General features: G+C 49.0%; 1 protein-coding gene across 1 annotated transcript in view; it reads left to right on the top strand.

The window, feature by feature from the left end:
• The window catches only part of VANGL1 (VANGL planar cell polarity protein 1), a 46,376-nt gene extending 39,736 nt beyond the window's left edge, over positions 1 to 6,640 (top strand). The window contains exon 8 of the mRNA XM_054655033.2: positions 885 to 6,640. Within this exon, the coding sequence (XP_054511008.1) occupies positions 885 to 1,145 (261 nt within the window). The 3' untranslated portion in view covers positions 1,146 to 6,640. The remainder of the gene's footprint in view (positions 1 to 884) is intronic.
• Positions 6,641 to 12,140: the final 5,500 nt, after the last annotated feature.

Below are 12,140 nucleotides of genomic sequence, written 5' to 3'. Positions count from 1 at the left end.
GCGGGTGGCAACCTGCAAAGAATCTTATTGGTTTTCTGCCCCCTCTGCCTTGCTTAGCATTTTGGATTGCTAATGATTGCCTAAATCTCTGTCTCTCTGACAGTGTTTCTAATTCATGAGCTGCTTGATCAAACATAGTTTGCTGCTTCATGCCTAGGCTGTGACTGTTGACTTGACAGGGAAGGACTGAATGATAAGGGAAAAGGGTTACACAGTTCCCTTCCCACGCTCTACCTTCCTTTCTAAGAACACCCCACAGTCCTAGGGAAGGGTTTATTCCTGGACATTCACCCAGGACTTACTGCAGTAAGAGCAGAAATGCTGTCAAGAGATGGGGCTTAGCACCCTCTCACTGTGAGCCACCTGGGACCTTGCCCAGGTATGCAAGGGGATTTCTGCTGCCATTAGGATTGCAGAGGGACTTCAAAATACAAGCAAGGTCAATTGGTGTTTTGCATTCTGTTTTCAGTTTTGCACCCTCAGCCTGAAAACATGGAGACATCTGTTTGCCACCTTAGCTTGGCCTGAAGGAGAGACTCACTATCCTGTCTGGGACTGCAGTTTTGGGATCGGCTATGGGGCTGGTAGGGGAGAATTGACCTCTGCTCTACTGAACTGCTGCCAAATGGCTGTGCTGGTGGCAGAAGTCAGGACTATGACTTTGCAAACTTGCTGGGATGAACGGAAAGAGGATCTCCTGATGTTTGTGTCTCCTCCTGGGCCTGAAAAGCTGAGAGGGGCTGGGGAGAAGATGTCTTCTGAAGTGTCAAAGCTGAAACAATTTGCAGCATGGCAAGCCCGTGCTTGCGGTGCTGTATTTGGGGCTGGGAAGAGAGCAGGGTGAGTTGTGGGGCTGGTGCTAACGTGTGTCCCACTCTTGGCAGGCATTCCTGGAGCGTTACCTCAACCCAGGCCCGACCCTCCAGTATGACAGGGATCGCTGGTTCTCCAAGCAGTGGACGCTGGTCAGCGAGGAAGCGGTCACAAGCGGCTTGCAAGACGGCATCGTGTTTGTCCTCAAGTGCTTGGACTTCAGCCTTGTTGTTAATGTGAAAAAAATCCCCTTCATCAAACTCTCAGAAGAGTTCATAGACCCTAAATCTCATAAATTTGTCCTCCGCTTACAGTCTGAGACTTCAGTCTAAGGGATTTTGAGGGTGGGTTGTTGGGAGATTTTTATTTTTGTTTTTTTCAATATCATGCTTTTGGGTTTAATTTCCCCAATGCTGACTGAAACTGGCAGATGATGGACCAGTAATATTTGACCATCTGCACTTTATTTGGAAAGGGGAGGGGGGAGTTGGGATATCTTATCTAGGAAGAAGTATCTTAAGAGGCAACAGGGCGACTTGGCTCAGTTAGCTCAGCCTTGGAGACAGAACAGATTTTTTTTCTTTGCCCCTCTTTCCAGGCATCCTGCAAATCTCACGCTCTCTTTCTCTGCACGGCTGCAGTGTCAGAGTCGTTGCTGGAGTGCTGCCTTACACCGTGCACGCCTGCACCCTTGTGTGTCTGCTTTTGCCACCTGTGGCTGCTCCTGAGGGCTCATTGCTTGCCTGTCCCTCACAGAAATCTCCTGGCACAGGGTGCCACAGTCCCTGTTCACCTGGGGAGGCAGGGATATCAAAGGGTGGGGGTGTGAGGGGACTTTTATTCTTTATTCTGCTTCTCCTCCTTGCCATGTGCCTCTTCTGTCAGTGTCAGACCTGTATGGGCATAATGGGATGGTTTCACCCTCTGTGAAATTGCTTGTCTTGAACTGGATCAGCCCATTTGCAGCTCTTCAAGTTATTTTTTTTTACTTAATCAGTGCTTGCTAGTGAAGTTGTTCTTCATGTCATGGCTCCCTGCTACCTCTCCCCTGTTTCTCTCTGTCCTACTTGTCAGCATCTTTCTCAGGCAGGCCCAAGGCTTCCTTTTTCTGTCTCCTCTGTCTGGCTTTCTGAATGTTTCTCCAGGCACTGCTGCTTCCTTTTGCACCTGCAAAGGCTGTGTATTTGCACTGGGACAGGGTCAGTTAGTATCTGGCTCCTCCTTAGATAAATCACAGACCCTCCCTACGTCTGACAGCCTCTCTGAGGGGAAGGGGGTGCAGGCAGGAATGTGCCCCTCCCTCTCAAGCCAGCTTCAAGTATGTCTGGAGAAAAGAGGGGCAAAAACACTTCCTTCAGGAGAAAAGCCAGGGAAAGGCTGACATCTGCCCCATTCACTTGCTTTGGAGAACTGTTGTGCTCTGAAAACACTGAAGTGAGTCCTTCCCCACCGTACGCCTTCAGCTGTAGCTAAGAAATACCAAACAATGCCTGAATGTTGAAAATCTGCCTGCCTTTCTTGGCCTTGCTGTACTGTGGGAGTTTCTACTCAGCGCTGGGATCTGCTTCTGAGAGATGCAGTTTTGTCTGTGAGGCTGCCTTTGCCCACCAGTGCAGCTTTCATGTGTGAATCTAGTCACACCTGAGTTTGGAAGGTTTGTTTTTAATGGCAAGCCCAAATCAGTGTCTGAAGTGTGATTGCCAGCACAGAGCATGGAGTGACTGGAGCCAGCTGCAAGGCTGGCAGTGACCTGAAGGTCCCTTGAGATCCATGTGAATGTAAATGATCAATTTACTCTGCTCAGTCTTTTGCCATGCAAATATTCCTTATCGGGCAGGATCTAGCCTGCCCTCCATATGGATGTCTTAAACAAGAAGGCCCTAATTCCAGCAGTGTGTCAGTGCCTTTCATTGCCAGCCTGCACAGTCTTCTGAGGAGGGCTGTGACAGCCCCTCCTGTCCCTTTTGGCCTTTCCCAGCCCTTCCCATGGCAGGCATGGGCTGGCTGGTGTCCATGGGGAGCAGCCACCTTAAACAGGGATGCTGGGAACAGGGCAGGAGGGTCCATCCTCTTCCAGCTTCAGCAGCAGTGGAGAGGCATGTGCAACAGTTCTCTTGGGATCAAGGGAGCACCTGGGTGAGTGAGGGTCCAAAGTGATGATTCCTCATCCAAGTGACATCTGCAGTTTCCTGCACCTTTCTTATAAGCACGTGGTAGTCTCCTGGGTCCTTTTTAGTCCGTGTATTGTGCCAGATGTGGTTGTAAAGAAACTGGATGGCACAGTCCACGATGGGATTATGCCCTTTGCCCTTAAAGGATGGGAAGTAGGTAGTGTTTTCCCCTCTTTAAGCTCAGTGTTTGGATTTTTTAGCAGATCAGACTTTCTGGTAGTCTGTATGAGGACTCCTTTATTGACTGTGGCCTTCGCAGTGATTTACTTTGAAAAAATAGATTGGTTTATTACTTTGAAAGAAAAAAAAGGAAGGTGAGCATACAGTATCTTACACTTGGCTCTCCTGAAGATGCCTACACCTGGCTTTTATGATGTACATAACCAGCAGGGTGGGAGAGACTGGGAGTAGCTTGGGAGACTGTGGAACGCTTAATACCTGTGTGGAGGCTACTGCCTGTGGCTGAGTTGGCTCATTTCTGTGAAGCCAGAACAAGAACCACCTTGCCAAGGGCTTGGGTGTGCCCTGTATGTGAGAGCACCTTGTCACAGGCACATCTGCAAAACTTTTTTACTTTCCCAGGATTTCCTTCCCCTTTCCTTTTCCCTGCCCTGTGAAGAGGGGTTGTCTGACAGTATCTGCTCAGGAAACGCATGTCTTAATTTTGTTAAATCCTTTAACACATGGAGAACCAGACGGAAGCAGAGTGTGCTCAGTCTGGGCCTGCTTCTTCATCTTTGTGCTGTGGTTCAACACTGCCTTTTCTGCCTGCTGCCAAAAAGGACACTGTCAACAGGGGCCAACTCCTACATTAAATGCTCTTCCTTATATCAGCAGCATGAATGCTTTGCCTGATGAAATCTGAAGGAGAGGACTCTCTCAGATGGTCTGTTTGTAGGTGCAGCCTGCTTAGAGGTGAGGACAGACTGAAAGGGGAATCATGATTCCTGCATAGTCCCTGTTCTGGTATTTTTAGTGACATTTTTCGGGGTCTCTCTTGCTTCCCTTCTTCATGCAAAATCAGGGGACCACTGTCATACCTACCTCACTGGAGTGTTGTGAGGCTAAACTCAACTTGCTTTCAAGTGCTTTGAGATGCACGGTTGGATCTGTGGCATCTGTAGGAATTCAAACTATAAGAAATACTGAGCAGTGAGTGTGGACTGGTTTGTTTAACTCTGTTTATAGCCAGCTAATGAGTAAGAATGGAGTCATAGGGAATGAAGCTCTGATCCAATTCCTGCAGCCCTTACTTCTGCTGAGCTTGCCAAGAGCTGAGCATAAATACAACTTGGAGGGTTTGCCAGCCAAGTGCAGGCTGTTCCTCCGAATGCCTCTCCTATCCTGCACTGTCTCCTTGCACATATTTTCCTTCCTCTCTCCCAGTCTGGATGTTTGTGCCTGGTTGGGAATTGTGGGGGGGTTTATTAGAATTCAAATGTTTTTTTAACTTTTTTAACATCGTCCTGTTGGTGATGGAGTGGTCAGTGTTCCCCTTGGAGATGATCCTTGCACTGGATGTCCTTCACTGGAAGCTGAACCATTTGATAGGGTGCTGTGCTGCCCAGCCAGGAGTGGTGGTGCCCCACTCCTCTCTTCCATGTTGGCACGTTTCCTGTAACTCAAGTATGCTGTAACTTAAGTGCTACTTTAAAGGCTTTGGGTTTTTTTCCTCTCAGATTTATTACAGCCTAACAAAACCATGCTGAGATCTTGCAAAACCAGATGCAGCTGAGACTTGCAAGTGTTCTAGAGCAGATGGAAATGGCTGTGGGTTTCCATGAAGGCTGGCTTTCTCTTTTCTGGCTATAAATTGAAATATTTGAATTTCTTGCAGCTTCCAGGAGCGTAGGGGCAGATACTACTCTTAGTACTTTGCCAGTCCTGTAACTGGGCATGGGCATATGTTGTTATATCTGTTGGCCTCTCACTGCCATGTGACTTAGCTGTGGGTGCAGACTCTGTGAGGCTGCCCTGGTTCTCAGTGTCCTTTCCCACACCTGGAAGCTGAGCAGGCAGCACTCTTGGAAGTGTAAGCATTGTAGCACTCCCCTCCACAGCATATCTGCAGGGTTGGGAGGTGATGAGTCTGCATTGGAAGCTTGGAGGCAGTGCACAGGAAGGCTCAAGTTTGGAGATCTGAACAAATCCCAACCCTTATGAAGCCTCCAGATCTTTTCCTTTGGGATGGGGCTCTCTGTGCAATGCCTTGGGAATCTGCTGTTGCTGAGTTCAGCCAAAAGCTGTAGGGAAGGAATATCTGGAGCCGGTCCTGCCCCACATAAGAAACTTTGAAAGGTCTTGTTTGAGATGTGCTCACTTCCAACACTTGCTGCTGAAGAAACTGAAAAGATCCATAACTTGCTAAACATGGAAACCTGTTCAAGCCAATTTCATCTTGCTCACCCAAACTTGTAATTCTACCCTTTTCAAAGGGTAAACAAAAGTCTTGCGATCTTCTGCAACAGTGCTGTAGTCTGGTCCCAAGCTGGCTCCTCACATGGGCTCAGTGCTGCCCAGCTGCTCATGAGGTGTGTGTGCAGGTGTTTTCTCATTCAGCTCGTGTGTGTCTGTGTGCTTTTCCCCTCTGGTGTGCACATTATATGTGTTTAAAGCCTCAAGCCAGACTTGGTGGCTCAGTGTTTTAGCTGTTCTTAAGAAGGAAGTGCTCTTGGAATTGAGCTGGTTTTAGAAAACAAACAAAAAAAAGAAAAAGGAAACTCCCCAAATTTCTGTTCTGAAAGAGATGGCTTTGGGCCATGATGTCTCCTGCAGGAGTGTGCATCCTCCTGCCTTCAGGCTGCTGCCTCCCATCAATGATGACCAAAAGTTGCCGTTTCCGACAGCTGTGAGCGGTGTGGATCGCTCTGGGCCCATCCCCAGCGGGGTCCCCACCGTGCCAGTGGTGCAGCTGGCATTGCCCACCCCCCTGCTGGCATTGCCCACCCCTCTGCCTCCCTCCAGCATTGTTTTATCCCTGCTGCACACAGAGCCCTGTGGGCAGCAGGCAGCTGGCCCTGCCCTGGGTGTGCTCTGCCCAAGGAGGGAGAGAGGGAGGGGATCCTTCCTTCCTTCCTTCCCTCTGGCTGCTTCCTGGGCACCTCTCTCACCAGCACTGACAATGCTTGGGGGTATCTCCTGTGGGCACAGTGGGGAGATGCTGTGGCCACTATACCTGAACAGGCATAACTGTGAAGGAATCTTATACTCTCCTGTGCCTGTTTCTTCAATTCAGCATTTTTGTGTCTTGGGGAAGGGGGTGGGAGCAAAATGCCCTTCCCTCACCCTCCTTTATCACTGTGTAATACTTTTTCTACACACACTGTGTATAGTAAGAAGGGTTTTGCCAAGGTTTTCTAATTAATAGACACTAACCAGCATTTCTTTCTCTTTTCTCTTCTTTGCACATGTGACTTTAACTGCAGTGGTACATGGTCTTTCTGTTCTTTTCTAATCGTGAACTTAAGTAAGCAAATTCCTGGTGTCTGTGACATTAATGCACTGTGGGTTTAGCCTTGTAAATTGTTCTGTTCCAAGCTGGGTTCTCTTAAGTTATAGCTGGATGGGGTTTTGTTGTTTTTTAAACTGAAACATAAAACCGTTTTACACTTTGCATATTTTGTACAGTAAAATTCTGGAAATAAACTGAAACCAGATTTGATTGTCCCACTCCTTTCTCTTACCCTTTCAGATGAAAAAGCTCTTCTGGTCTTCAAGCATTCCCTAGCTATGGGCAGGAGGGGCCCTCCAAACATGTGGCTTAGCTTTTTTGAAGCTGTCTTTTTGTCACCCTCATTTCTAGGCATTTCTGGTCTGCCCTGCCACAGTAAAATGCAAACTCATTTATCACTCCTGAAGGAAGACTGCTAAGTGACTGCTTTGAACACCTGAAATCTCAAATGATGGGGAGCAAATGCAGCTGGGGAAGTGGGGGGGCAGGGGGCATGACTGGAGTGGGAACAGGTTTTTCTGCCTCCTGTGTTCTCATAGTTTGCACACAAATTATGAAGTACAGGATTCACTGCCGAGTTCCTTATTTGGCTCTGGTGGGGAGGAGGAGTGGTGAGAGGCAGAAAAGCCAGTGCTCCTTGTTTGTGTGGATGCAAGCCTGTGCTCTGCTAAAAGTGCAGGGAATCTCACCTCAACAGCATCTCTGGGTGTGGCTTTCCCCACCATCAGTTTCCATCCCGAGCACACCAAGAGTTCAGAAAGATCAAGGAGCTGTGCCCGAGGAAATGTGGGAGCAGCTTTTTTGTCTAAATCTTCTTTGGTGTCCCCTCTTCAGGCCAGCCCAGCAGATCTCCTTGGTGGCTTCAGCTGCTGGAAAAATCCGTAGGATGCTGCTCTTCAGTGAAAAAGAGTGCAGCAGTTGTGTAGATAAACAGCAGCACAGGCATAAATGCCTGTGGAGAGAAACAGCCACATGGGTAAATCTGTGCTGGTGTTTGGGCTAGAGGGAGCTGAACTAAGGCCTGGGAGGAAGCAGGAAGGGTGGGATGGGGGTGTGCTCTGCTCTGCCTCCTGCCCTCCCTTGATCTTTGCTTTTGATCTGTCCCTCTCATCCCACTGGTGCTTGGGCAGTGCCCAGCCCTGCAGTGTTTGCAGGTCAGCTCCCAGAGATGGCCAGGAAAGGGAAGAGCACTGCTGCTGCCCTGCAGAGGCTGAGATGGAGCTGCAGCCCTTGCTGGTGCCCTCCTGCTCACCAGAGGAAGAGCTGACTTGTTGGACCTGAGCCATGGAGGAAAGGCTCTTTGGGAGTCAGCTGCAGGTGTGTCATGGGAAGGTGAAAGCAGCAGGAATTTGGCATAAACAAGACACTGGGCTTGTCAGCTTCGTTCCAGGCTCTAAGCCTTGAGAGCTGTGTCTTTACATGTGAGTTCAGCATGCTCTGTTTCATTTCTGGGGTAGTGCTGATACCAAATCAACACCTGACTGCTGCCAGCTGTGGCGCTTTGTGTCCTGCTGTGGAAGCTGATGGAAGGAACAGGCTTTGCCAGAGGGACCAGTTCCCTTGGCCTTCTCCCAGAGCTCACATACCTGAATCATAAAGGGCTGTGGTATGTAGCTCAGCAGAAATTAGAGCTGAGGGAGCTGATCTGGTTTGGTCAAGTCTTTTCACTGAAGTTGCTCAGACCTTTGAGGTGTGGTGGAGCCCCAGGTGCAATGTTGGGTTATGTATTACAGACCCAAACCTCTGACAGAAGGGGGATGGAGGTTTTTACTGGAAAAAAACCAACCACTTGGAGGGACCTGGCATCCTGAACCAGAGGTAGGCACCTTTTGCTGAGGGACATACTGGACTTGAGGAGATGCCTCTCCTGCAGTGCCCTTCTTGGCCATATGGGCATAGGACACTGGCTGTCCTGGGACAGCACAGCACCAACCACTGCTGTGGGCGTTTGGTGGTTGAGCTGTGGCTTAATTCAGATGAAGATTGATTGGCTCTGGTAGCTGATGGGACCAGGCCTCACAGCTGTGGACACCAAGAAAACATCAGCTGTGGGGAATTAAGTAGGAATCTGTGGGGCAAAGGGGCCACATCCAGTCAGGACATAACAAATGGGGTAAGAAAAGGATTTGTCACCTGCAGCAATTGGCTCCAGAGCCTTGCTTGAAGCACTAGCAGCACCTATCACCATGTGATAGCTGAATTAATAGTTCAGTGAGACACCTGGCTGTGGAGGTTGGAAGAGCTTCAGACCCCTAAACACCTCCTGGTGCAATGAACTGGCTCTGCTGTCTCAGCCCCAGGTCTCAGCTCCTGGGAAGTACAGGAGGGGTTGAACTCAAGGGTTTCCAAGGGGTCCTGGAGCTTGGAACAGGTGGGGTAGGTGCAAGGGAAGGGGATCTCTCAGCAGGACATGGTGTCTCACAACAGCGTCCAGGAAGGGAAGGCATACTGGGAGTTGGCTAAACAGAGTGCTTTGATATGGCTTTCAACAGCACTCCTGAGTTTATGTTGGACTGGGAAGGGGATGGGTTTAGGTTACAGTCCTTTCCAGTACTGACAGATAATCCACTGGGGCAAGGACATCCATTCCCTTTCCACGTGTGCATCCATGGACTGCTGGGTCAGGAGGTGCTGAGAGAAAAGAGAGCACTGAGCACAACGTGTCTGCAGAAGCAGGGATGCTGTAGTGGGGTGATGGCATATGCATAAATCATTAGCTGTGAAGAAGGTTACCCGAGTTGCTTTGAAAAGCTGTAACAAGTTTTGCAGCCCTGCTTGAGCAGGGGTGCTAGTTTATGCTGACTTGGTGCTAGGAAAGTGGGGAGGGGAGTACCTTAAACGGGAAGAAAGCTGTTTTCCTGTTTGTCCCCATCTCCCTATCCCTCTCCATAATGAACTTGTAAAACGTTGTGGGGTGTTTGGGTTTTTTCCCCCACACCCACTGCTCACATCCTAGTCTGTGTTCAGGTTGGGGCGTGCTGCAAAGCTGCCAGCCTGCTCCAAAGCCCTGAGCTGATCCTCCCTTCCTCCAGAACCTGGGGACCAGAATGAAGACACTGGATAGGACCTGGAGCTTGCTCTCTTTCCAGCTCAGTTAATGAGAGCAGCCTGGGGCCCCCAGGAGCCCTCCATGGTGCCACTGCTGCTTGGTGGCCTCCCAAAGTCCAAGGGTGCTGCCTCTAGGAGAAGGAGAACCAGTGCTTGCTGCAGAGACCTCAGCCAGGACAGAGGGAACAATCATTCTTTGGGCTCTGTGTGGGCAGCACTAAATACAGCTTAAGCAGGAAAGAGGAAGAAAATTTTTACCTTGTGGATGTGCATTTGAGGTAGCTCAATGCTTATATAAGCTCAATTGCTTATATATCAAAACACAGAGCAAGAAGCAAAGCCTCCAGAGAGACAGTAACACAAGGCAGTGTCAAGTCAGTGGAAGAGACTTTAGAGATTAGGGTGTGGGTTTTCCCTCCAGCATCCTTAGGAACATGAAGGCACAAAGATTTAAAAAAAACTGAGACACCACAAATTGCTCTAGGCATGAAGCTACTCTGTAAATTGAAACATTTAAAGTCTCTTCCAAAGGCAAGAATCAGGTTTACAAATGCTTAAACATCTAGTCTTGCTTGTCTTATTTTCCTTTCTTTTTTTTCCCCTTATTATTTAAAAAGGTAGCACAAATGAAAAGTGGATGCATGGGGAGAAGGGAGATGTGTTTGACAAAACGCATTTGATTGAGCCTCTTTGAAAGTTTTAAGAGACATTCAGAATGGTATGGCCCTTTGGACCTCTCTTCAGCACAAGTCAGATGCTGTGGACATGCTTTAGAAGAGGGAACAAGAAGGAGCTGATTATATCTGGGCCACAGATGTGAAACAGATCTGCAAACGTTTTAGCTTCTATTTTGTAAAAGCTCATTCTTGAGTACTCATAATACAGATCCTACAGTTGATTATAATTTTGCTTTGTAAGTGGTTGTGAGAAACTGGTTTAGTAATTCAGTAACTAGACTGTGGGAAGCCGGGCAAATTCCTTCAGCAACTTCATCTTGTGGGGACTAAAATGTTCCTCAAACATTTAGCTACTTTTGTTGTTCAATAATTTCTCTCTTTGTCACTGGCAAGAGCAGTGAATTTGGACATTCTTCGAATGTTGAATTTGAACATTCTTTGAATGTTGAATTGAATTTTAAAGCAAAAATCAAAATCCAACACCAGGCAGATTTCAGGGCTGCTCTCTGGTCAAACATCACTTTATTTTCCAGCCGTGCTACTGAGGGAGGGACCTGATTCCAACTGGGCTTTCTCCAAATCCAAAAGCACATGAGGCTGCCCATGGCTGTTTAAGTGATTTCCCACCCACGACCAAGGGAGGGCTCAGTCAGGACAGCCTCTGGGAGTCTCTGGCAGGGAGGTGGCTCTCTGGCTGCTGTGGGATACCCCCTCCAGCAAACTCAGCTCGTTTAACCCTGGAGGCTTATTTCTTGTATGTGAAGCCATGACACTTGCCTTCTGCCCAGATGGTGTGGTGGTGTGATTGCTGGTGGCACTGGGTGTTACTGGTCTCTTCCCACAGTGACAGCAATCAGAGCGCTGTTGCAAGGGTTGAGGTTCCTCTTCTAGATTTGGGATAGTGGGAAAAGAGGTCCACCAAAAGATTCTGCTACTTCTGCCCAGGCTGGTGAAATGGCTTTTCCCTGAGCATATCCCACCTGTCCCCCTCAGAATAAAAGCCTTGTCCAGACATCTTTCTCCTCAGAAAGGAGATGTTGTCCCTCCTCATGTTCACAGCTGGGAATCCAGCACAGGTATGTGGCAGTGGTGTGAGGGAGGCTGCTGCTCCCTGAGCTGGGGAAGGGGCAGCAGGGCAGGGAAGGGCTCTGTCCTTCAGTGACCCTCAGTACCATATGCTGTGGGGGTGGGGTGAGAAGAAGGAAGGAAGGAAGATGGTCTACATAGAAATGGAGAGAGAAAATAAATTCGGGGAGCCAGAGAGGGTCAGAAGAGTAGTATGTCAAGAGGCATGAAAAGAAGGTGGAAAAGCTCTTTTCTTGTTTTCCATAGCATTAGGGACAATGCCCTTTGAGTGCTTTGCTGATCCCCTTTATCACAGGGACTTGGCAAGAGAAAGCAGGGAGCGAGGCACCGGAAGGATCTTTGCTTCCATCCCAAAGGCAGTTTGTAATCTGATTCCTGAAATGAGTCTTCAAGCTGTAAGGAAGCTCTGTAGCTTTTTTTTTTTTTTTTTCCTTTAAACAGCTTAGCACCTTTTAAACCTGGCAGAGTGTTCTGGGAGCTGGGCCAAGACTCTGCCCTGGGCCCTGCCCCACGGTCCCCATTGTCATTAGATGTCATTTTCTGCCAAAGAGGTGTGGGAGTCATCCCATGGCTGTTCCCCAAGAGTACTGACCAGCCAAGGGCTGCTTTGCTGAGGTCAGTGGTACAAGGGAGTGGGGAGAAGGCAGGGGATGCTGCAGTGCAGTGGGCTGACCCAGAGCCTTGGGTCCCAGGTAGGACACAGTCCTGCTGGCACAGCCTCATTACCGAGGTCAGGTATCCGTCCTGCTGTGCTCTGCTCTTTCCAGCTCCTAGCAGCTGCTCTTGCACTGCATGGCATGGAGGTACCTGGGGTGTGAAAGCAGCCAGGAGGCAGTGAGCTTTGCCTCAGAGCCCTGGGGTGCTGCTTGCCTGTTTTCCATCCTCCTCTTCAGC

Source organism: Agelaius phoeniceus, chromosome 2 (genome assembly GCF_051311805.1).
Source record: "Agelaius phoeniceus isolate bAgePho1 chromosome 2, bAgePho1.hap1, whole genome shotgun sequence".
Classification (NCBI taxonomy): domain Eukaryota; kingdom Metazoa; phylum Chordata; class Aves; order Passeriformes; family Icteridae; genus Agelaius; species Agelaius phoeniceus.
This window is presented reverse-complemented; position numbering and strand designations above follow the sequence as displayed.